The sequence below is a fragment of the Peromyscus leucopus genome, chromosome 10, assembly GCF_004664715.2.
Source record: "Peromyscus leucopus breed LL Stock chromosome 10, UCI_PerLeu_2.1, whole genome shotgun sequence".
NCBI lineage: Eukaryota > Metazoa > Chordata > Mammalia > Rodentia > Cricetidae > Peromyscus > Peromyscus leucopus.
In genome coordinates, this window is record NC_051071.1 from 92,309,905 (window position 1) to 92,335,460 (window position 25,556).

General features: G+C 43.4%; 1 protein-coding gene across 5 annotated transcripts in view; it reads left to right on the forward strand.

The window, feature by feature from the left end:
- Positions 1-25,556, forward strand: part of Rpap2 (RNA polymerase II associated protein 2) — an 83,856-nt gene that overhangs the window by 24,275 nt on the left and 34,025 nt on the right. For 4 of the 5 annotated variants that reach the window (XM_028867381.2, XM_037209277.1, XM_028867383.2 and 1 more), the window contains 4 exons: positions 1,705-2,635; positions 4,590-4,684; positions 9,339-9,419; positions 16,380-16,448. In XM_028867381.2, coding sequence (XP_028723214.1) covers positions 1,705-2,635; positions 4,590-4,684; positions 9,339-9,419; positions 16,380-16,448 — 1,176 coding nt within the window. The remainder of the gene's footprint in view (positions 1-1,704; positions 2,636-4,589; positions 4,685-9,338; positions 9,420-16,379; positions 16,449-25,556) is intronic. The other variant, XM_028867382.2, reaches the window with a different exon arrangement.

Below are 25,556 nucleotides of genomic sequence, written 5' to 3' on the forward strand. Positions count from 1 at the left end.
TGGAATCAGTTTGACCTGAGTGGGCCAGGTGGCGTGAGCTCCTGGACTTCCTGTGCAGCGTGGCACAAAGAGACGTGTGACATGTTCAGCGTTTTCTTTTGTGAAGGAAAGATGATTTGTTTGATCTGTCTGATTTATTGTACAGCTGTCCCGCTGAGGAGGTCTAATTGAACCTGTTGAAACAGACACAAACACAGTCTCCATCTCATGCTGTCCTTTTGTTGGTGACGGTGTGACCATTACATTTGAGAAAGGGTTTTATGATCTTATAGGATTTTAAAATATGAATGTGTTACTTAATTATTTGAAAGAATATCTAAAGTAGTAATATAAATGCAGGGTGTGGGTTTTTGTTTTTCCTAACCCCACCTCATAGCTCTTCTTAGTGTTGTTTGCTCAACTGCAGCTATCTCTCAGAACAGATCCTTTCAACTCTCAGATTAAATGTCCCTGGTTGTCAGTCACCCCCTGAGTCATAAGGTATCCAGCACAAATAAGAGACAGTTTTTACTGATGGGCACCCCATGGCTTTACCCTAGTATGAAATGGAGGTGCCTTAAAACCTCAAGAGAAAGAATGAGTTATAAAAACCATGAAAGTTTCAGTCTGAATTTTTTAGATTTGTTTCATTTTTTATATGTGTAAGTGTTTGCCCAGGGGGTTCAGAAGAGGGCATTGGATTCCCTGGAACTGGAGTTATGGGTGTCGTGAACCACCACGTGGGTCCTGGGAGTCAAAACCTAGTCCTCTGTAAGAACAAGTGGTCTTGACCACTGAGGCATCTTTCCAGCCTGCTTTCTAGTTTCCTGACGTTGTACTTTCTTTTCTTCGTATCCAGCAGTCACTTGCCTGGAGATGCAGGTTAAAATCTGGTTAGAAACTGTATGTGATGCTGAGGATTTTGGTCCTCTTCTGCATTCCCACCAGAACTGCCTTCAGCTCTCGGCTGCCTGAGCTCTTTCCTTCCCAAGGCCTGCACCTCTGCCCACACGTTCTCAGCCAATAGGAAAGCGCGCCGCATGCTTGAGTGCAGCAACTCACTTGTTTGCTTCCTGTTTGTGTTTGCTCCTCGTCAGAGGGACAGCTGGTCTGTAGGTTTGCATTCTGCTGTAACCCGAGTCTTCAAATTTAAGTATCTTTCATTGAATAATGTTGATGTATCAACTTCATTTTCTGTTATGACATTTGTATTTTTCATTCCATGAAGTTTTCTGTATTTGGTTATCCAGAACTAGAAAATATTTTTCTTTTTTTCAAGCAAAAATCAAAAATCATTGAACAGGATAGTGTCTTTAAAGTGTTATGATGGTGGTTTGCTATACTACTTTAAGAACTGCAACATAGGCCTGGGCGGTGGTGGCGCACGCCTTTAATCCCAGCACTCGGGAGGCAGAGGCAGGCGGATCTCTGAGTTCGAGGCCAGCCTGGTCTACAAAACGAGTTCCAGGACAGCCAGGGCTATACAGAGAAACCCCATCTTGAAAAACAAAAAACAAACAAATTATAAAATGGTTAGAAATAGGCAAAGGAAAGCTGGAAAAGAATTGTATCAAACGTGTTAGAGATGGAGAAATTAAAGCCTTCTGAAGTTCATGTGAGAGAGTGTGTAAGTAAAGCTGTGCCTAAGGATTGGAAATTGCAGAATGTAACTGGGAAATGCTTCGTCTTCCCATTGTAATTTTTTGGTTGTCTTTCCTTGTACAGTGGCCGTTCTGGAGAAGTCGTACAGTTCTTCAGTGAAGCCATCACAGCAGCAGATATTGACAGTCCTGGTGCTTCTGAAGCGCAATGTGAACCGCCGGCTTCCAGCACCGGGAGCGATCCCGCCAGTGATGATGAGCAAGGCTTTGTTTCTTCGCTCCTGCCAGGAAACAGACCAAAGGCAGCCAAACCGAGACCACGGCTGCACAGAGAGAGCGGCATAGGGAAGAAGAAAGCTGGTCAGAAGGTGAACTCCACACACAGAGAGCAGACGGTGGCAGATGTCGCCGAGCAGTTGGGTAACTGCAGATTGGGCAGCCAGGAGAAAGCAGCTGCCTGGGAACTTCCTTCAAAGAAAGAAAGTACTCAGATTTCTTCACCTGGCCCTCCGAGTGAAAGACTACACACTTCAGCAGTTTCTGACGGTAGACACAGTATGTCAGAAGTCACCCTTGTAGGTATAAGCAAGAAAAGCGCTGAGCACTTCAGGAGCAAATTTGCCAAATCTGCCCAGGGCTCCGGGTCAGCCTCTGGCTCAGCGCAGGTGTGTCCCGAGGCTGCAAAGACGAACTTGCTTCGCACTCTAAAGGACACTTTGACTGAATGGAAGACGGAGGAAACGTTGAAGTTTCTGTATGGCCCAGATCATGCCTCTGTGTGCCTGAAACCGTCGTCAGCCCCGGTACCTGATGAGGAATTGGATGAAGATGACATACACTGTGACCCGGGTGGCATTGGTCCTGCCCTGAGCCAGCCTCAGAACAACCTGGGTGAGACACTACCCTCCGGAGGCTCAGACACAGCCAGTAAGCCACTGCCCAGTTACGAGAGTTTGAAAAAAGAAACCGAAACGCTGAATCTGAGGGTCAGGGAGTTCTATAGAGGACGCTATTTTTTAAATGACGAAACTGCCGAGTCGCAGCACCCAGAAGAGGTATGTCTCCTGATGAAAGTTTTAGGCTGCTCACATTTGGAGAGCTCAGCAGAGCAGATCTGGGAGCATGCCTCGTGCTGTTTGCAGTAGGATACACTGATTGCTTAGACAGTTAAATGCTTCTCGGGGTAATGTTCCGTTCACGTGTCCATTTGAAATGTTGCAGACGTGGCTGGGGAGATGGCTCCTGGGAGAAGGTGCTGGTGTCCCAAGCCTGAGGAGCTGAGTTCAGATTCCTGCCACTCATAAACTCTAGGCACAGTGGTGTGCATCTGGTACCCACTGCCAGGCAAGGGGAAGGGCAGAGACAGGGATTCCGGGGCTCTCTGCTCAGCCAGTCTAGAAGAAACATCTCCAAGTTCATGGAGACTGAAAACTAAGGTGGAGAAACGTGATAGAGGAAGACACACAGCATTGACCCCTGGCCTCACATGCCCCGAATGCATGCACACACATGTAGAAAACATAGCTCACAGACACAAAAGATGAAAATACTGTAGTAAAGGGATTTGCTGGGAAGTCATGAATCTAGAGATCCACGCTCATCTGCCAGCTTTTTAAAAACGTAGTTCTTGAGTCTGCTTATCTGTGAATGGGACTTTCAGTAGTTCCCATGGTTCATCTGTTCAGAGTGTGACGTCATAACTGTGTACAAAGCCATTATACCTAAGGGCTCAGTGCACACTGCTGAGATGTAGGAAGGACTTTGTAATATTCCCAGTGCGTGTTTTTGGTCCATATGTGCTGTCTGGAAGTCATGTAGCATGGAGAGAACAGTGGAAAATAGTCTTAATTTAGCATAAAACTCTGTTATTAAAAGAGTTGTAAGTGATGTTGCCCTAAGATTAAAAACACACTTGGAGATTTGGGGAGGGAAGGTAGAAATAGAAAAAATATAGAAATTTCTTGGATCTTTACAAAACTTTTGCCCAGCCCCGCACCATGCTTGAAATCACAGCAGTATTAGCGTCCAAAACTTGCATTAAGCTCGGAGGAACACTGGTCTCTTCCAGAGAGCTGTGTGAGCACTGGCGTCCCTTTCAGCTTTACACGAAAACGTCTCTTACAAAGGAAAAGCCAGTGTCTGAGGTCTGGCTCCGTTGTAGAGCATTTTACAGCTCTTTCGTTGGCATTCAGTAGCAAGTGTACAGATTGTTGAATGTTTACAGTGAGCACCCCGTGACATCACTGCCCACACCAGGAAGTGCTTCCTTAAAAGGAAACCAGTGTCTGCTCCTGACCACTGCCTCTTCCAGATTTACTGTCATATGATAGAGATTACTTTTGCCAATTTGAGCAGTCTATATTCTTTACTGTCCAATTTGCTTGATAGAATACTGTTTGATTTAGTTTGGTTTTTACATATTTGTGGTGTTGTGTGTCCCTGTAGTTCATTTTTTCATCACTGAGGAGTATGCCATCGCGTAAGTAGTGTGGCCCCCTGAGTCCCCAGGGCTTTGTCCCATGAGCTCTGAGCTGCCTTTTGTGTCTCTTCACCTTGAATAGGGACCAACAATCTAAGAAAAGTCCATCCAGGTCTGGCCTTGCAAGACTAAGCTTTCCTATGTTATTAGTTCTGTGATGCTTTCAAACACAGGAGAACTGGGTTTATTTTGTTTTCTTTTCTTTTCAACTTTCTCATTCCTAGTTCATTTGAATGATCTTTTCTAAAAACAGGACTTTCCCACAAGTTCTAGTAATTGGTGATGTTAATCCTTAAATGTACATTTATATCGAGTTTAGCATTTTACAGAGACACCTACCCTCAAAAGTGGGCTGATGGACCAGGCCAGTTCCTCAGCCTGGTAATGACTAAGCTGATGCTCAGGTTTGAATGTTTTAATTCTTAACTCTGTTTCCATACTAGAGGAGTGAACTTTTCTGTTTAATGTTAATTGCTGCACTCATCAAAAGAAAAAAATACCAGTTTATTTTTCTGTTTGTTTCATTTAAGAATGTGTTTCAGCGTGGTCCCAGCTTCCCACTGATTGATTCAAGTTCCCAGAACCAGATTAGAAAACGGATTGTTCTTGAAAAATTGAGCAAAGTGTAAGTATGGATGTGTCCCCCTGACTTAGTAAGAGGTTTAAATTAACTGGATGTTTTCATGAGTTGGTAATTTATAAATTTTTTAAAGATGATATGAAAAGCTTACATGAATTTCCTCATTTGAAAAATTCCCATTTTAACATTGTATCTTTTCAGACATTTTTTCAGTACTAAATTCTTTTTGTAGACGACACAAGGATATCATAAAGGGGGAAACTGAGATTGTAGAGTAGAAAAACAAAGTACCCCACGTCTTCCCCAGCCAGCAGAGAGAGAGCTGCTGAAGCACGCTCAGCTGTGGTGACCGGTCACATCACTGGACGGTGCCACAGCCCCTCTGCATACTCACGGCCCACTTCACACTCAGGAACATGAGTTCAGTCAGTTCAACGTGCACTTTGGCTTGAAGCGTCCTGTGATGGAAAGTATTGTTCTTAAAATTAGCCCACTTACAAATAACACTTAAAAAGTGTTCTTGTTTCTGTCTTTAAAACAAAAAAGTTTCCAAATCTTTTTTCCAAAGGTATAAGATCTACCTTGAACTTTTAAACCTGCATTGCCTTCTTTTATCGAGAAAACATGAAATGTATCAATCACCATTTAAGGAGTTGAAAATACAGAGAAGTCTTAGTTTGGTAGTATTTTGAAAAGAAAAACATTTTCTGGAAGCATAATATTTTTGAGCAGCCAACATGTAAAATATTACTGGTGATAAAATGGGAAGTACAACTATTTTACTTTAAAAATACATATTTTTTTGTGATATATATTTTTTATTTTACAATACCATTCAGTTCTACATATCAGCCATGGGTTCCCCTATTCTCCCCCCTCCCACGCCCTTCCCTTACCCCCAGCCCACCCTCCATTCCCACCTCCTCCAGGACAAGTCCTCCCCCGAGGACTGTGATCAACTTGGTAGACTCAGTCCAAGGAGGTCCAGTCCCTTCCTCCCAGACTAAGCCAAGTGTCCCTGCATAAGTTCCAGGTTTCAAACAGCCAACTCATGCAATGAGCACAGGACTTGGTCCCACTGCCTAGATGCCTCCCAAACTGATCAAGCCAATCAACTGTCTCACCTATTCAGAGGGCCTGATCCAGCTGGGAGCCCCTCAGCCTTTGGTTCATAGTTCATGTGTTTCCATTCATTTGGCTATTTTTTTTTCAATAATTGAGTAAAACTGAAATTTATTATATGCCACAGTCGTCCTAGGGACCTCCATGCTATATATATAGCCTCTATGGTTCTGTGGGTTGTGGTCTGATTGTTCTTTATTTTATATCTAGAATCCACCAATGAGTGAGTACATACCATAACTGTCTTTCTGGGTTTGGGTTACCTCACTCAGGATGATTTTTTCTAGTTCCATCCATTTGCCTGCAAATTTCATGCTTTCATTGTTTTTCTCTGCTGAGTAGTACTCCATTGTGTATATGTACCACATTTTTTTCATCCATTCTTCCGTTGATGGGCATCTAGGTTGTTTCCAGGTTCTGGCTATTGGAAAGAAAAATACTCAACTTTATATGGAAAAACAAAAGACCCAGGATAGCTAAAAGAATCCTATACGATAAAGCAACCCTTGGAGGCATCACCATCCCGGACCTCAAACTCTACTATAGAGCTATAGTAATAAAAACAGCTTGGTACTGGTATAAAAACCGACATACGGACCAATGGAATCGAATTGAAGACCCTGACATTAATCCATGCACATATGAACACCTGGTTTTTGACAAAGGAGCCAAAACTATACAATGGAACAAAGAAAGTATCTTCAACAAATGGTGCTGGCATAACTGGATGTCAATATGTAAAAGATTACAAATAGATCCATATCTGTCACCATGCACAAAACTCAAGTCCAAGTGGATCAAAGACCTAAACATAAATCCAGTTACACTAAACTTAATAGAAAAGAAAATAGGAAGCACTCTTGAACGCATTGGCACCGGAGACCATTTCCTAAATAAAACACCGACAGCACAGACCCTGAGCACAACCATTAATAAATGGGACCTCTCGAAACTGAGAAGCTTTTGCAGGGCAAAAGACACAGTCAATAAGACAAAAAGACAGCCAACAGATTGGGAAAAGATCTTCACCAACCCCACACCTGACAGAGGATTGATCTCCACAGTATATAAAGAACTCAAGAAACTAGACATCAAAGCACTGAACAGTCCAATTAAAAAATGGGCTAAAGAGCTAAACAGAGAATTCACAAAACAAGAACTACAAATGGCTGAAAGACATTTAAAGAAATGCTCAACATCCTTAATCATCAGAGAAATGCAAATCAAAACGACTCTGAGATACCACCTTACACCTGTTAGAATGGCTACGATCAAAAACACCAATGACAACCAATGTTGGAGAGGATGTGGAGCAAAGGGAACACTCCTCCACTGTTGGTGGGAATGTAAACTTGTACAACCACTGTGGAAATCAGTATGGCGGTTTCTCAGAAAATTAGGAATCGAACTACCTCAAGACCCAGCCATCCCACTCTTGGGCATATACCCAAGGAATGCTGATTCATACCATAAAGATACATGCTCAGCTATGTTCATAGCAGCACTATTTGTAAAAAATACATATTTTTAAGCCACACCTGAAATCCTCTTTGATTGGGATCTTTGGTTGATTGGTTTGTTGGTTTGATTTGTGGTCTGTTGGAAACAGTCTCACTATAGTCGGCCTGAAATTCACTATGTAGACCAAGCTAGCATCTAACTCCCAGAGATCTTCTTGCCTTGGTCTCTGCCTGTGGCTGCTGAGGTTAAGGAAGTGCCACCATGCCTGACATGGCATTGTGTCTTGGTTTGGTTCAATCTAAAAAAATTGACCACAAAGAAGATCTATTCTTAGTTTTTACCTTTGAATGAATGTTTAAATTAATATTTATTGAGCATGTCCATATGTTGGGTTCTGTATATGTGTCTTTAATTCTGCCCTGTGTGTGTGGTATATGTGTATATTCAGACTCTACGTATGTGTTCATATGCATGCAGGTCCATGTATGTGGGAATGGAGGCCAGAAGCCAACCTCTGATATTATTTCCAAGGAGCCCTCCACCTTGCTTCTGAGCCGGGATCTCATTGAGACCTGGGGCTTCCAGGGACACAGGCTACAATGGCTGGCCATTGAGGCCCCAGGATAGACCTGTCTCCTCCACAGGTCCTCACGCTTGGGTGGGAGACATGTTACTGACAGAGCCGTCTTTCCAGCCCTGTTTTTTTTTTTTTTTTTTTTTTCTCATACTAATCTTTATGCTTCTATCTGTGAAATAATTCAGTATAAATCACCACCTATCTGATACAGTACAAGACAGTATCAAACTTTGGCTATTTGAGTTTTGAGTATTGGGATAGATTATCATTTCAAGTACATAGTTAGAGGACAGGAATTTCATGGGAAATAATTTCCTAGCTGTTTGAGCTAATGAAAGTGATGGATGAGTGCTGAGCCCTAAACAAAACATTTATACAGCACCCCCACCCCACCCCAGGCTGAGGGGGTATTGTGGAAGAGGAGGCAGAAAGACTCTAAGAACCAGAGGATTGGGAGAAAGGCTTTGAAATGCCAGTTTTCTGGGCTGACCTTTTTTGTTTTATAAACACCAGAAAAAAGTAATGGTTAGGTATGGTGCTGTTATTGTAATTGTATAAAAAATATGTTTGTATTTAGAGATATGAGTAAAAATAAGGGTCCAATGACATGATATCAAGATTTGCTTTAAATTACTTCTGGGGTAGAACAAGGGACAGAAAACAAGGCAAACAGCAGACTCTGAAAAGGTGGGGTCTGAGCTAGGTGCCCTGCATGCCTGTGGCCCAGCCTCGGGAAGGGAAGCAGCAGGATGAGGAGTTGAAGGCTGTCTTCAACTACATAGAAAGTTTGAGGGCAGGCTGGACACATCTCTGTGTGCTTCTTTTGTATGGTGTGTATGTTCACTCCTGTTTGAGGGCAGGCTAGACACCTCTCCATGTGCTGTGTATGGTGTACATGTTCATTCCTTTGCTTTCCTGCTATAAAAAAACTACTCTAAGAAGGAATGGAATATATTTTGTGTATAATAAGCATTGTGTATTTTTGTTTCAAATGTGTTATGTGGCATATGCATTTTTTGCCCACATTTACCATTTTACATTTCCAATAACATTAATCTGTACTGTTTTAAAAGTTTTTTAAGTGGATTACTAAATGTATCTATCATATAAATCACCTACTGATAGGTTTATCTTCATCACTAAAATATTTCTATAGGCATCTTCTTGTATTTGTTGGAATAGTGTTTATATGATTGTTCAGAGGATAATGCTTTCATAGTAAACTATGGAATTAAGGTGATGACAGGTTGCTCTTCGGGTAAGAAAACCAGGGACAGAAGGAGGTCGATGCAGGAGCCAGGGTGGTTTTGCTTCACAGGGCTCTACACTCAGTAGCACAGACGCAGAGCGGGAGTCAGGATAATGCTCCTTTGACCTCTCCCCAGTCATAATGCAGCGTAACTTTCACTTCTGTCTCCTGTCACAGTGGTCATGGAAACCCCAGAGGCAGGCATGCCCGCTGAAGTGTCTCTACACAGTAATGAAGTTCTAGCTTTAAATAATGTCTGGTTTTTTTGTTTGTTTGTTTTTTCTTTTCAGATTGCCTGGACTTTTGGGTCCTCTTCAGATTACAATAGGCGATATTTACTCTGAACTTAAAAACCTTGTTCAGACTTTCAGGTTAGTGTTAATGTTGTAATTTCTTCCTTCTCTGTTATTTTGACCATACTGACTCTTGCACAGTCCATGGGTAGGCCAAAACGGGAAAGTACATGCTTTGTCTTTGTGGACCCACATTGTAAACTCAGTGCTGTTTCCTCCTCCCCTAAACATTCCTTGTTGTTTTCTATTGAATACAACTCCTTATTGGCTCAAATTTTGACATAGTTTACTTTGGATAGCTTGCTTATAAAGTAAACTGCATTTAGCGGGGAAATGACAGGATAGAGAGATGACTGTCCATAGAATGCCAGCCTCGGAAGCTCAGTCCTGTCTTAGGGTTTCTATCACCACGACCATGGCAGCTCCTATGAAGGAAAACATTTCATTGGGGCTGGCTTACAGTTAGTTCAGAGGTTCAGTCCATTTTGTAAACATGGCAGTAAACATGGCAGCATGCAGGCAGACATGGTGCTGGAGAGGGAGCTGAGAGTTCTGCATCTGGATCTGCAGGCAGACATGGTGCTGGAGAGGCAGCTGAGAGTTCTGCATCTGGATCTGCAGGCAGACATGGTGCTGGAGAGGGAGCTGAGAGTTCTGCATCTGGATCTGCAGGCAGCAGAAGGGCTGTCCCCCTAGGCCTAGCTTGAGCATGTAGGACCTCGAAGCCCACCTCCACAGTGACACACTTCTTTAACAAGGCCACACCTCCTCCAACAAGGCCACCTCCTAACAGTGACATTCTCTGTGGTCCAGGCATTCAAACACATGAGTCTGTGGGGGCATTCCTAGTCAAACCACCACAAGTCTCCAAAAGCCAAGTTAAAAAAAAATGAAAAGCTAGCATTGTCGTGTGTGCTAATAATCTCAGCATTGAGGAGGTGGAGACAGGCCCTTTGGCCTTCTGGCCAACCAGCCTAGGCTACTTGGCAAGTTCTAGGCCAGAGGGAGACCCTGACTTAGAAATGGTGGATGACACCTGAGGCACTAAGCCCATATCCTCTGACCTCTCCACACATATGTACACACACAAGAGGAACATTGTGTCTGTGACACAAAGCTGCTAACAAACTGAGTGAAATTATAGATGTGTACCGGATGAGCAGCTCTGCCTGTGGTACACAAGCGGCAATGCTGAGCCTCGGGGAGGGCCTCACCTGTGAGAACATAAGGGGAGCCTAGGGAGTAATGGAATGCTGAATTGTGCGAAGACACTTGAGTACTGAGAACTGCAAAGACAGAGAATGGAGATTTTGCGCCTTGGAAAGTGGAGCAGTTGAGTTTTCTGATTGATAAAACATGCATATGAGAACAGTCTCACTGTTCTCAGTGAAAGTGAATGTTTAAAAATAAACCCAAATATTGTGATTTATTGATTGTCATGATTGTCAGCTGTCTCAGAGACAATACAGCTTAAAGATCATTGATCACAAAACTTCAGGAGTGCTAGAATGGTCTTCAGATTGGCACAGGCCTTTTGAAGACTGAGTGCTTTGTGGGGAAAAAAAAAGGGTCCAGACCAAACATTACAAAACTTGATTTTTTGGTATCTCTGTTCATAATGGAAACAGACGCTTTCCATCTTATGTCTCTACGAGAACCATGCATCTAAAAGGGAAAAAAGAACTTTATATAGTGATGGTAAACTTTGGCTAGAGGTCCACAGTGGGGAAACACTGAAATCGAGGATTTGTTCTGACTTCTCCAGGAGTGAATGTCAGAGGGACACACTTTCCCTGGTTTGTAGCGACTTGCCATGCACTTCCTTCAGACAGTGTATCTCACTGTTCTGAGCGAACGGGTGATGTCACCTCAGCAGAGCTCTAGGAACAAGTCTCTCAGAGGGGGCTTCTAGAACACTCACCTAGTGTGAGGGAAACTTTCAGTTTTGCTGTCTGTGGCCCTGCCATGTCGGGGTCGGCCCCGCATGTCAAGGTCGGCACTGCTGGGTCAGGGTTATCACTCTATTCGACCGTATCTTCAATGAACTTTAGGAAAGGACCACAAAGGTAGTTCTGCGAGATTGTGGCAGGAAGTTGACTCGCAGGTGGGGAGGATGCCATTTCAGGAACACCCTCATGAAGAACTGGTGTGAGTCTGCTGTGTGGCCTGGGAGTGTGGTTCGGTGGTAGAGTGTGCGGTTGGCATGCATGAGGCCCAGGTGTGACCTCTTAGAGCACACAAAAACCCCCTTAAGTCATTTGAATTGTATTACAGTTTCCATTCCCTGAGCTGGCAGCTTTCCTGTGTCCAGTCCCAGCCTGTCTGGTTTCCTCACACACAGAACAGAGGAACAGCTGGAACAGCTGGGACATACTTGAGTACTTCCAAGGGTATTAGGTTGAGAACAGTCATTTCACCAACGCTTAAAAACCCAAAGAGCCTAAAGGGATTACTGTAGAAGATTCTGTAAGAGTCTACTACGTAACTTCCGTTACCCATCAAGTGTCATTCTTCTGACCCTGAGCTAGCCAGGACAGGAGACACAAGGCTCTTCAGTCCTAACGCACAGACTGCAGATACGTGGAGACTTTGTCCAGTGCAATGCATAAGCCTATTTGGTCACTTTCCTGTCAGCTCTAGTTTGCAACCAGATCCCTTCCGATTATTTTTTTCATTATTCACAATAATCTAAAGACGATGAAATGATGCTATTGACTTCAAAACTGTCCACATTAGTAGGGGTGGTAGGAAATATGGGGCTGTGAACGTGAAACATGCTTGGCCGGGAGTTGGTGGTTGTCAGAATAGTAAGTAGTACACCCTACCAAGATACTGTTTACGTTTTGGCTTGTTTTCACAGATGTCTTTATTAAATTTCAAGCATCTGTAAAAGTAGAGAAAGCAAAAACTAAGCTCTTGTATACTATTTGTTATTCTAACAACAACCAACTCCTTCAGAGAAATGTCAGGTGCTCCCAGGGATGAGGTGTCCCCAGCACCTAATAAGAAAATGTGCCTCTGTGGTCTGTTTCTTCTGTAAAGATGCCCTGTTGCTGGCAGTGACTGGTGTGGAGAACTCCTTTCAGTGCATATTGACAGTGGGAAAGAGCTGATGTAAATAACTATATTTTTCTCTTTGAAATGATCGCCAATACTAAGAACTTGTAGAGCAGCCGCCTACCAGCTACAAATGTGTGGCTTGGCCCCTGGAGACCAGGTTCCCTTGGCTAGTCAGAGTTGTGCTCCCACAGTAGGAGAGCTTAAAAGGCCCTGGGTGGTTCCAGCGTGCAGCAGAGAGCCTGTTTAGGGCTCTCTGTTGGGGATTTCACGCCTGAGCGGAGCACTGCCCTCCATCCTCACTGTTTACCTGTCACAGCACAGAACAGGCTCCCGCCAGCTGGTCGAGATGCTTGTCTGAGCAGATATAAGTTAAAATCCTGTTCTATTCTGCCACCAAAATCTTCTTTAAATTGCATCTATCATGAATCAAGACTTTTTTCTAAGTGTGCATGTTTCCGCGTCACGTGTTATTACGTGGCCATATTACGTAGCCATATGCTCTTTCACCTTTCCACTATGTTCTCCATTTCTTCTAAGAAGCTGGGAGCAGGGTGGTAACTGAAGAGTGAGAAGGTTTCAGTTTTAGATCACCTGGGGGAGCAGCAGTGAGAGGTGCATTTGAATAAAGGGCTCACAGGAGGTCGGGAGCACGCTGTTTCTGTATGAAGTCATCAGATACAGCGGCCTGAAAACGGCTATGGGGTGGTTCAGCAGGTAAACAGGCCTGTGCACACCTGTGGACATGGCCTGGTCCCCTGGCTCAGCAGGTAAACAGGCCTGTGCACACCTGTGGACATGGCCTGGTCCCCTGGCTCAGCAGGTAAACAGGCCTGTGCACACCTGTGGACATGGCCTGGTCCCTGGCTCAGCAGGTAAACAGGCCTGTGCACACCTGTGGACATGGGCCTGGTCCCCTGGCTCAGCAGGTAAACAGGCCTGTGCACACCTGTGGACATGGGCCTGGTCCCCTGGCTCAGCAGGTAAACAGGCCTGTGCACACCTGTGGACATGGCCTGGTCCCCTGGCTCAGCAGGTAAACAGGCCTGTGCACACCTGTGGACATGGGCCTGGTCCCCTGGCTCAGCAGGTAAACAGGCCTGTGCACACCTGTGGACATGGCCTGGTCCCCTAAACCCACACAGGTGGCAGAAGTGAACCAGCTCCACCGAGTTGTACCTGGACCTCCTCCATATGTGTACCGTGGCGCACACACTCAACATACATCATAGGCACGCACTAAAAAATAAAAAAATTTGCTGGGCAGTGGTGGCACATGCAGAGCCAGGCGGATCCCGGTGAGTTCAGGGCCAGCCTGGTCTACAGAGGGAGTTCCAGGACAGGCACCAAAGCTACACAGAGAAACCCTGTCTCAAAAAAACCAATAAATAAAAAAATAGAAATAAAAATTTAAAAAAATGAAGAAACCTGGAAATGGGGCTGGAGAGATGGCTCAGTGGTTAAGAGCACTGGCTGCTCTTCCGGAGGACCTGAGTTCAGTTCTTAATGCCCACATGGTGACTCACAACTATGTGTAACTGCAGTTCCAAGGGATCTGGTGTCCTCTTCTGCCCCCCCCATCCCCACCCCCACCCCGGCACTGCACACACATGGGGCACAGACACATATGCAGGAGAAACACCATACATATAAAATAAATGAAAAGCAAAACCTGAAAACAAGAGTGAGCCTGAATAGTCATTGAACATTTAAGATGCTGATAAGCCTGGAAAAGTGAGCAATGGCCAGAGGAGAACAGTCTGTGTGCAGAGCCATGAACTGGGGGTCAGGAATAGAACGACCTACCCCTGCCAGAACAGGAGTGTGTGCATGCATGTCACATGTGCCGAGTAGACCATCCGATACAGAAACTGGGCTTCAGGAAGAGGTCCAGACTGGAGCTGGAAGGTCTGAGTCTCAGCCTTGGTTGTCTTGGTGCTGTAAGGCAGGATAAAATCACCAAAGGAAGTGTTTGCAGAGAAAGCCCAGAGGGCTCAGGTCAGGAAGTTTGCCATGATACCAAGGAGGAGGGGACCAGGTAGAGACTGTCCATGGAGGGACCGCTCTGCTCAGCTGTGCCAGAGCCGGCTGGTAGGTGAAGGGAGGAGGGTCTGACAGCGTGTGCCTTTGGGACACTTGATCTTTGTAGAAGCCTGCGAGGAAAAGTAGTTCTGTTGAGCTTTCTGTACCAGGGACTCTATCTGTCTATCTGTCTATCTATCTGTCTGTCTGTCTATCTATCTGTCTATCTTCTCTCTCTCTCTCTCTCTCTCTCTCTCTCTCTCTCTCTCTCTCTCTCTCTCCCCTCTCTCCCTTCCTCCCTCTCTCTCCCTATCATCCATCCATCCATCTATCCATCCATCCATCCATCCATCCATCCATCCATCCATCCATCCATCTATACCTGGCTGGACTTGTAATAGCTCTATAGACCAGGCTAGACTCAAACTTACAGAGATTCCCCTGCCTCTGCCTCTCCAGTGTTGGGATCAAAGGCATGTACTACCACACCCAGCTTAACATTTTAGATTATTAGTAGGTATTGGAGTCTCTAACACCAGTACGTGACAGAGCTGGGCTAATCTCCACATTAGCTGACTCTTATGCTGTGCTGCCTTTTATAGCTAGACTTTTTATTAATTTTGAAAAACATTCTAAACTGTAGAGAAAATCCAGACTGATAAAATAATAGGTTTTAAATTTTTTAAAGTTTCTCTCAGATGTTCAGGAAAGACTATAAGCTGCTTGTTCTGGGCACCTGTAATAAACAGGTGAAAAATGCAGAGATTTCTTCTCCGGCAAGAGAAAAGTAATAATATGTTAGGAGGTGATATGCGGCGTGAAAAGGAAGGGAAATGCAAGAACGTCGGGAATGTTAGGCTGAGGAGAGGTGGGCGGGGACGTTTGTCCGGGAGAGGTACTGAGGAAGACAGTGTGAGCACCTGGTGCTGTGAGTGCCTGTGTCCGTCTGGGCCTGTTTTCACTTTTGTTCCATCTGTACATGTCCACAGACGGTGCTTATCTCACCCACTCTTGATAATGAAAATGATGCCATGCCATACTTGGTTTCATTCACAAAATGATTTTCTAGCATATATAAATCTAGGTCATTCATATTAATGGTTGTTTAATACTCTAAATATGCTACAATTTATTTTCCTCTATTATAAGCAATATTTTGGTAAAGGTTTCTATAGGTCATTATATGTAAATGAAAGTACTTTTAAGTCTTTATATGTATGTAAGGTACTCATATTCCAGATTTATTAGGTATTGCTAAAAACTTCAATTTCTTCTAGCAAAAACCTGTTCTTACAGTTTAGTGAGCTGGCACTCATATTCTGTAGATTATGGCATCCCTTAGTTGCCTGCTGCCAACCAAGAACAGGTCAAAAAGTGCTAGAGTATTAGGTAAAACCAGGGTCAGAGCGACTTACCTTGTTAGCTTCAATGGGTGGTGATATGGACCATGGACATCTGTGTCTATTTTAATAAATGTGATCTCATTTCCCTCGTGATTCTCATAATCCTATTCTGTCTAATAATACTATTGCTATAACTATATAAGAGGGGCTGGAATGCTTCCTGTTGAGATTGTTACTGTCTGCAGCTGATCTCAGAGGGGAAGTAAGCTTGGGCTGCTACAGCTGGGCTGGGAGACTGGCAGCATCAAACCTTGACTAACACCTGCAGTATCTCACCACTGACCTTACCCTGTGAAACAGAGCAGATATTTAGAACTACCTCTTAGCAGGGCGATGGTGGTGCACGCCTTTCATCCCAGCACTCAGGAGGCAGAGGCAGGTGGATCTCTGTGAGTTCTAGGCCAGCCTGGGATACAGAGCGAGTTCCAGGACAGCCAGAGTTACACAGAAAAATTGTCTTGAAAAACCAAAAAATAAAATAACTACCCTTTTGACACATTAAATCATAATTCTTATCAAGAACTGAAATTCGAAGGTAAATCCTGATGTCTTTCAGATTATCCAATCGAAACATTATCCACAAGCCGGTGGAATGGACTTTAATCGCTGTGGTGTTGCTGACAGTGTAAGTACTTTCAGATTCTGTCTCTGTTGGGCAGTCACTGGTTTACACACTGCCTTGGAGGATGGCGTTGCTATATTTGAGATGCTGTAATTGTTTCTTTGTATCTCTACTATCTTAAGAAAACCTAGTCCTCATAAATATTGTTTATCTTTTGCTAGAGAACATCCTATGTGCAAGGTTTATGCAACAGTCTCTTACACTTCATTGTTAATGCCTGTTCTCCTAAGACTGAGTGCCATTGTCTTATGTCTGTGTTTTTACATATATTCCATTTTTTAACATAGTTTGTCTTTGATAGTAATGGAAAGTAATAACTTTTATTTTCTAAATGTATATTTTAGAATCTAACAGATTTAAAGGAGCGAAGGTAAACACTTACTACACAAGTATACATAAAACATTTAAAGCTCACTCACCTTTTAAGAAACCACTGGTGGTTTCTAGGCTATTTTTCAAAAAGGTTAAAGGCATTTATTAGGTGGAGTGTTTTTCAGCATGAATTGGAAGACTCTTTGGAGATCATTCCTTACTGCATTACTGTTGCTTGCTGGGTCATTGAAGCCGATAGGTAATTGAAAACTTAGGGATGCTCACAGGTCACCTCAGGCGTCTCCGGCCCTGCTCTCTCTCTCTGTGCTGTGGCTTTGCTCTGACATGTGCTTTCCCTGTCCCCAGGTGTGTGGGCAGGATTAGGTAGGCTTCAGTGAGCCAGAATCTGTGTCACCCAACCAGATACAACTCACATGATTCATTAAATCAGAACACAGAAAATAACTTTACTTGAATGCTCTGATATAAATTTTTAATCGACCCTAAGAACAAATCTTTTGTTATTTCTACTATTCAGTGTTCCAGTTGAATTGGCAGTTCATGAAAAATATCTTATTAATTTTTAAAAGGTTTTTCTACTTTATTAAATGTATAAATATTTTGGTCACTGACAGAGAAAATATCAATAGCTGTGCTCACCCACAGTGTCATATGCCTGGTAATAAACGCTCATAGACAACTGTCTAACTCTACTTTTGTAATTTATTATGCCATGAGGGAAGCAGTGTTTGGATTGACATGTTAGAGACATGAACAGGAATCTCATAGTCTTGTTTCTACAACTGAAGATATTCCAGGCCCTATACTTTTTGTATTAAACTACTGCCACATCTCCAAAATGTTCAGCAAGGAATAAAAAGAAGTATGAGAAACACAATAATAAAATATACTGTTAAAATTCATATAATTATTCCGTGTGAAAACAAAGCTCTGGCCTGGAAAGCTGCATCAGTCAGCAGAGTGCCCGCTGAGCAAGCAGAAGGACCTGAGTCTGGACCCCAGAACCCATAGAGAAGCCAGGTGTGGCGGCATCTGTCCCTCCAACATGTGATGGGTGGGAGACAAGCAGACCCCAAAGTTCACTGATGAACCAGCTTACCTGAATCGATGAGCTCCAGGTTCAGTGAGAGACCCTGTCTCAAAAAATAAAGTGGAGAGCAATTAAGGAAGGCAGCCAAAATCAAGCTCTGACCTCTACACATATGTATGCATATGCTCACCAGCATGAACATGTACATACATCCAGACAAGAATATATACCATAATACACACACAAATATTTTAAAACCTAAAAAAAAATTTTAAGGAAACTTTTGTTTTTAACAGAGGCACCATGTAACAAAACAGACACTGCTATCTGGTTCTTTCTTGTACCCTTTGGCCTCTGGGTTTCGGTGTGATGACCCTTTGGAAAGGTGACATCCCTGGATTCAGTTGTGCACGTCTGATGTGAATTAAGTTTCCCGTGTGCAGCTTAATCCTGTAGCTGTAAGCATGACTGTGTGTCCTTAGTCACTCTCCTTATGACCCCACACCTTGGTCTAACCACCCCCAGCCATTGGTCCTCTGGGTGTGTAGACAGCGTAGTCATTTCTAGAACGAGTCCTTGGCTTCCTTTAAAATCACTGGTCGCTGTAGATCCCATGTCACAAGGAACTTGGTGGGTTTTGGTTTTGAAAGCTTGTGTTAGAACTGTGACTTTTGCCACAGGTTTCCTTGACAATCCCCAGCAAGTCTGCTTGCTCTCTGCCACTCAGGTTCAGGGGCCTCTCTTTATCCTTTATCACTAGCTCCCAAGACTTCCATCTCAGTACATGTTACTTTCTTTCTTATTTCTTTTTTCAGAAAGTCCCTTTTAGCTTTTCACATTTACCCCTAGGGAACCTGTTGAATAGCTATTAGCCCCTTTTGTTTACAACTCTGTCTTTTCTTTTGGTTTTTTGGGTTGTTTGTTTGTTTTGTTTTGTTTTTTGAGACAGGTTTCTCTGTGTGGTTTTGGTGCCTGTCCTGGAGCTCTCTCTGTAGACCAGGCTGGCCTCAAACTCACAGAGATCCGCCTCCTCTGCCTCCCGAGTGCTGGGATTAAAGGTGTGCACCACCACCGCCAGGCTACAACTCTGTCTTTTTATCACTCTTTTAAAATAAATATTACTAAGCATGTTAGGAATAAAATTCAAATATGTGTCATGCTAAAATGAACCCCACTCACTTCTATAAGGTGTACTTATATTTGGTATTCCATCCCACCTTCTTCCCACATAGCTTAAGATATTTGCTAATGAAGATAGCATTGCCCCTGAGGATAGGGTCGATATGGGGGTCAGTATTGTACAAAGCCCTACCATGGTAAGGGTAGAGAACACAGACATCCAAAGGCATCCCCAACCAGAGAAAAGGGGAACCGCACGCATTTTTGTGGACAGTGACCTTTCCTTCCATCTTTTTAGCTTGTTGCCACTAAACTGAGTATCGTCATACAAGTCCCACTCACTCTTCAGAAACTCTGACGGCTGTTTTCAGACTTCCAGGGCAAGGGACTTAGAACTTGTGGGCATTTCTGAAATGCATATTCAAAACCAAACATAATTCCTTGGAGCAGTTATACTTACTGAAAGAGGATATATAGATATATATGTATGTATGTATGCATGCATGCATGCATGCATGCATGTATGTATGTATGTGTGTGTATGTATGTATGTATGCATGCATGTATGTATGCATGCATGCATGTATGTATGTGTGTATGTATGTATGCATGCATGTATGTATGTAGTAGTTTGTCAGATTGCAGAGGGCTCAGCCCATAGCCTGACTTTGGTCCTCGGATCCCACAACTTGTCAAGAGAGAACAGATACCTGAGGGTTCTCCTCTGGCCTCCACACACATGTGGCATGTGTACACCTGTACTTATACACACAAAATAAATACATAAATATTTTAAAAGCTACTATGTCTACTTATCTTGTATAGTAAGACATTTATGATTTTGTGTAATAGTCTAGCAGTATACTATAATTCCTTGAATATTAAAGTTTTATTACTGATATTCATTGACTACATGAGAGCCGCTCTTAGAATTGTGAGCTCTTGTGCTGCTCTTGCTGGTGCCAAGGGGTACTCTTTTGACAAGCATGCTAGCCCAGAGCAACAGAAAATGCCAGGTCTTACATTTTCATACCCTTGTTCAAAAAGTAAGATAAACCATCTTTCCCTGGGGATTTCTGTTGTACTTTTACAGACCTATTACCACTGAGAAAAAATTGGGGCCATAATATGTAATATATCAATCTATGTGTTTGGTTTTTATATCAGTATAGTCTCAGGAAGAAATTCGCTCTGACAGAATTGGACAGTTGCTGAGATGTGTGTGCATCATGGCTCGCTTTCACTTAATTTAGAATTCTTACTAATTTTATGGGACTTAAATAGCTATTGTGACTGAAACATTCATTGATTTTATATGTTCAGCTTGTTGCTAAGAGCACACAGAGCCCCTTAAAGCAGGTTAAGAATGTGCATTTGTCTCACACAAATGAGTTTCCATCCTGTAGTCTTTGCAGTTTTTCCTAATATGTGCTAAAGATTTTCAAGAACTCAAATGCTGATAATTGACATTTTTTCTAAGAACTGATTGCAAATGCAGCCCTTAGTAATGATTCTAGTTGAACCTATCCAAACTTGATTCTCCCATTAGATTCTGTCCTGGAAAGGTCTGTCCATTGGAACAATACAGCTTGAATTGGATTTTCCCAAATATATGTGCCTGAATAAGATACCAGTCTTTGATATATGGGTTTTAACAAAAATATGTATAAATTAGCTTTTCTGCATTTTAGAACCTGTATATTCTATTAGATAAAAACCTGTTAATGTATTTATATAGTTTTATTTATCAAATTAGGAAACACAATTTGCATCCAAGTGCATCTTCTAGCACACAGCTCCCTCACACTTCTTTTCCTTTCTTCGGAGCCTGTCTTACCAGAGCAGAGGCGTGACAGTCATCAGCCACACACACACACACACACACACACACACACACACACACACACACACACACCCGCTGTCCCCACTCCTCTGCTCTTCCTTTGCCTTTGGTTTTCTTGGATTGGACCATTGTCATTAAGTTCTAATTTATAACACAAAATAGGACTGAGCCGATGCTGGTGAGAAATCTAGGAGAAGGTACTGACCACAACTGGCAGCCAAAGAAGAGGCCTCCACAGCAGCTTAACTGGGCTGAGTCCCATGTGCCAGGAGTGAGGATAGAGTTTCCGTAACGGAAAGTGTGCCAGGTTCCTTGAAACTCTGGCTGTCCAGTGGAGGAGATGAACACTCACACTGTAGAGCGTGGCCGCTGCCCATCGTAACATAGACGCAGACTGTTCCATCTTCGATGCCCTTGGTGTTCTCTAATGGAAAGCTTTCAAGGCCGTCTCCAAAAGTGTCTGCTTTCATTTTATTTATCTGAACTGGCTGTTTCCAGTGAACTGTAGCCTGTTTGTAGTCAGAGACCATTCAATAGTTTATTCCCTCTAAAAGCTTTGAGTATTCCCATCGTTCAGGGAGTAGCATGTAAGTCCTGGGAAATGGTATTTTAAACAAGCTCGACTTGACCATGATCTCTAAACAAAAGCCATCAGGACACAGCAGTCACTTTAAGGAGTCATCAGAGATGGGTACTCTGGAGAGCCACTTCCCTGGAGCTACTGGGCACGAATGGAAAGATGTGACTAAAGCTTTTTACCCTCACCCAACTGTCTTTTAAAGCTTACCCATCACTTAGTTTCCTCATAAAAATCTGTGAGCACACCTTGAAAAACAAAGAGATGGTTCATTAAAAATGTGTTGGTTCTTAGAAGTATTCCTGAATCCCAGATCTCCCTCACCATTCCAAATCAAGTTTGGTGTTCGAGACCATATTAGAAGACTGTTGGAAATATTTTTCTTATATTTTATAATTATGGAATTTAGTAATTGATTTTTCTTGAGATAAAATTCATACATGAAATTTCTGTTTTAATCTATATATAGTTGTGTATTTTAGTATATTTGCTATATTATACAATGGCCAGTGCTATCTAATAACAGAACAGTTTTGTCACTCCAAAAAGAAACCTCATATGAGTTCAGCCTTGATTTCTCCTCTGACAACCACTTATCTATTCCTATGAAATAACCACGTATCCATTTACCTATTCTGAATATTTCAAGTCAGTGAAGTCATATGTGACATGGCTGTGTCTGGTTTCTTTCATGGAACATGTCTTTAAAAGTTTTGTCCATGTAATAGCATATAACTGCTGTTACATGTGTGACAAGTACTGTTCCGTGATGTGGATACACTACCCTCATCTGCTGAGTTATCCAGTATTTCAGGTCTTTCTGCCCTGAGGCTAGTTTGTACAGTGGTGCCATACATCCGTGTGCATGTTCTTGTGTGAGCATGTTTTCAGTTTGTTAGGTGTAGACATTGCAGTTGAATTGCTAGCTTATGTTTAACCTTTTGAGAAACTGCCAAACTTTACTGCAGCAGCTGAACCATCCCAGACACTGGCAGTGCGTAGGCCCTCCAGAGACTGTCTGCAGGAGTTCCCATCCTCGAAGCCGCAGGCATTGTAGGTGCTCATATGTGCAGGGCCCCACGGCCTGGTGTGCTACGTGCTTGTCCCCAGCTGATGGCACTGTTTGGGGAAGTAAGGAAGCCTTAGGGGTAGTAGCTAACTGAAAGTAGATCATCAAGGGCAGAGAGATCTTAGGGTTGTCTGGTTCCTAGCCCTCTCTGTCTCCTGCTTCCCAGTCACCCGAACTCTACTGCTCTGCCAGGTCCTCCCAGTCATAGTGGGACACACTCAAAAGCTACGAGGAAAAAAGGCAATTCCTCCATTTAATTGTCCTGTCAGGTATTCTGTCACAGCTATGTAGGAGTAAATAACACAGAACACTGACGCCAAGAAGTGGGATTGTTGCTGTCCCTAACTCTGGCCATGTGGTTCTTACACTGAACTGGTTTGCAGAAGCAGTTTGGAAAAGATTTGAGAAGCAGGTTAGAGGAGCTGCTAGAATGATGTTAGCAAAGCTTAATAAGCAATCGTGGTGTCATTCAGAAGGCCAGAATGCCCACAGGAGTGTGGACGGTAGAGGCCAGACTCACAGTGTTTCAGAAGGGAATTAGACTAGAGGCCGTGCACACTATGACCTTGCAAAGATTTGTCTGTGTTGCATTGAGTCTGTCTCCTGGGGCTGAACTGAAAAATAACGGACTAATGTAGAGGGGATTTTTTTTTAAGACAGCATGACCTTCAGGATATGGCATAGTTGTTGATGACTGTTTCCAGCCAAGCTTAACAGTAAGAATTGGGAGCAAGAAGCTTGGGAACATAGAATTTCAAAAAACAGTTTAGGAGTGAGGTGGATGTTTTTAAAGAGATTGCCTCCATTAAAAAGAGGCCAGGCACTCAGTCAGGACAGAGCATGCCTGTGGGGTGTCTCGGGAATTCAGCAAACCCTACCCACTGGCAGGTGCCAGGGTCTAAGCCTCTCTTGGGAAGAGCCACCAGGTGCCATCACTGTGCAGTCACCTAGGGACATGCCCCCAAGTCCGCCCATGCTGCCACTGAGACTGCAGCCTCCCTCATGCGGAGGAACCTGGCTACTGCTAGAGCTCACCTAGACCTTCTCTGGTGCCACAGCATTCAGATGCAAGCATATTGGGGCTTGGGACATTCCCATTGAGTTTTCAAAGGAAGACATAGGAAGCCAAGCAAGTGTGACCTGCCAAAGTTCTCTGCATGAAACTCCTAAGAGAGTAGTACGTGAAGCTGTGGAGACCCCAGGGTGCCTCGGCTGCCGAGGTTGTGGGACTGTCCCTGTGGTCTTGCTCCTGGGTCCCCTTGGCTGGCCGGCCGATGACACGCCCTAGTGTAAAATCAGGCAACATGTATTGGAGAATAACACGAGACACTGTCGGGGCAAGCGCGGGCAGTAACAGAAGGGCCCGTTGCTTGGGAGACTTCCTACTATTTCCTAACATCTCTGGAACAGGCAGCTTTTCTAGGGTGGTTCCTGTGCAGGTGATTGTTAAGTCTGCCTAGGTCAACTCATACCTTTGTTCTTCATCAGAAATCCCCCTTAAGTAGTAACCTCAGGCTTTTGGGGTTACCTTAGATGTCATGTCTCTGCCTAGGAGCAGAGGTAGAATTCAGATGCCATTATTTTAAGCAAAAACTAGTATCAGAGCAGATTAAAAAGAATTAGAGAAAGAAATAATGGATCTATAAAAATAGCTTTATTTTACCAGGAGAAAATCGCCTCAGCAAAGCCTTGCTCCCTGACTGTGCCTTTTGTCTGCTCTGTAGCTGCCCTTCCATTTGGTAAATACAACTTTAAGAAGGGCCAATACTTCCCTCTCCCTGTACTCGTCATTGTTTCTCACTTACAAAATTAGTGTATTCCCAACACATAGGAGGTGGGACTTAAAACTGATTTTGCACAGAGAGTCCATGCTCGGTGACTTTTGACCCTGCTCTCCCATAACAGCATCCAGCCAGGAAAACTTTGGGCAGCTGTTGTGGGCTACACCCAACAAGGCATTGGGGGGCACTGGCCAGGCCTGTTGGAGCTCACAGCACCCCATCACATGCCCCAGATGCTGGACACAGAGCTACAGGATTCCATGTTTGCCCTGCTGGAACAAATGAGGCTTTTAGTCTCGTTTGGAACCCAGTCCTCTCTGAATACTGTTCCACTTGTGGAGTGAGAATTCTGCCTTGTGCTGTTGGATGTTGGATATATGTAACATTTTTTATTCTGGGGCTAGGGGGCTCACAATTTAAGAGTATGCTTTTAATCAAAAGATACTTTAAACTGGGACTTTTGAACGGTGTCGGAATTGTTGAGACTTGAGGACTTTGGGAGGAAGGCCAAAGGCGTTTTGCATTATGAAGTGGCCCTGGGCCTTTGGGATCCGGAAATTGAATGTTACTGTTTGAATGTGCAGTATCCCCACAGGCTCACTTGGTGTGTACTGGGTCTCTAGCTGCTGTTGCTCTTTTGGAAACTTTAGGAAGTGGAACCTCGCCAGAGGAAGAGGACATGGGAGTGTGTTCTTTGGAGTATCTTGTCCTTCTGCACCTCTTTTTGTTGGGATAACCATACAGGAAAGGTACTGTGTTCACCCTTGTGCGATGGACTGGGACTGTGAGCACAGCCAATGGCTCCTCCTTCGGGATCCCATCAGGTGTTTTGGACAGTTGTGCAGAATAACAATGTCTCCAAAGCCGAGATACCCTGCTCTAGTTCATATTAGACTTGCATGAGTTGTAATGGCAATGTCTTATCTTCTAGGAATACCCATGAGCGAAAAAAAAAAAAAGGAATAGTGTTCGACTCAAGGCCATGTAAATAATTTGTAGACAATTGTAAATAGTTATCTTTCCTTTGTTTTCCTTTTGTCCTGCTTAATTTGTTTGCAGATGCAAATTCTAGGTTTGTTTCTCCTGCTGTGTTTATTATTGCTTTCAACATTGTGAAGTTTAACTATTTTCCTATTTACTGAGAACTGAACAAAAGAGATTCTTTCTGTGCCTTCCATATTAATTGCTGAGAGTTTATACAAGAAATACATATTTTAAGTAGTTATGTATGTACGCATACACACACATATACACACACAGAGAGAGAGAGAGAGAGAGAGAGAGAGAGAGAGAGAGAGAGAGAGAGAGAGAGATTGAGATTGAGATTGATAGGGGCTTAATTAACTCTAGCTCAGGTTA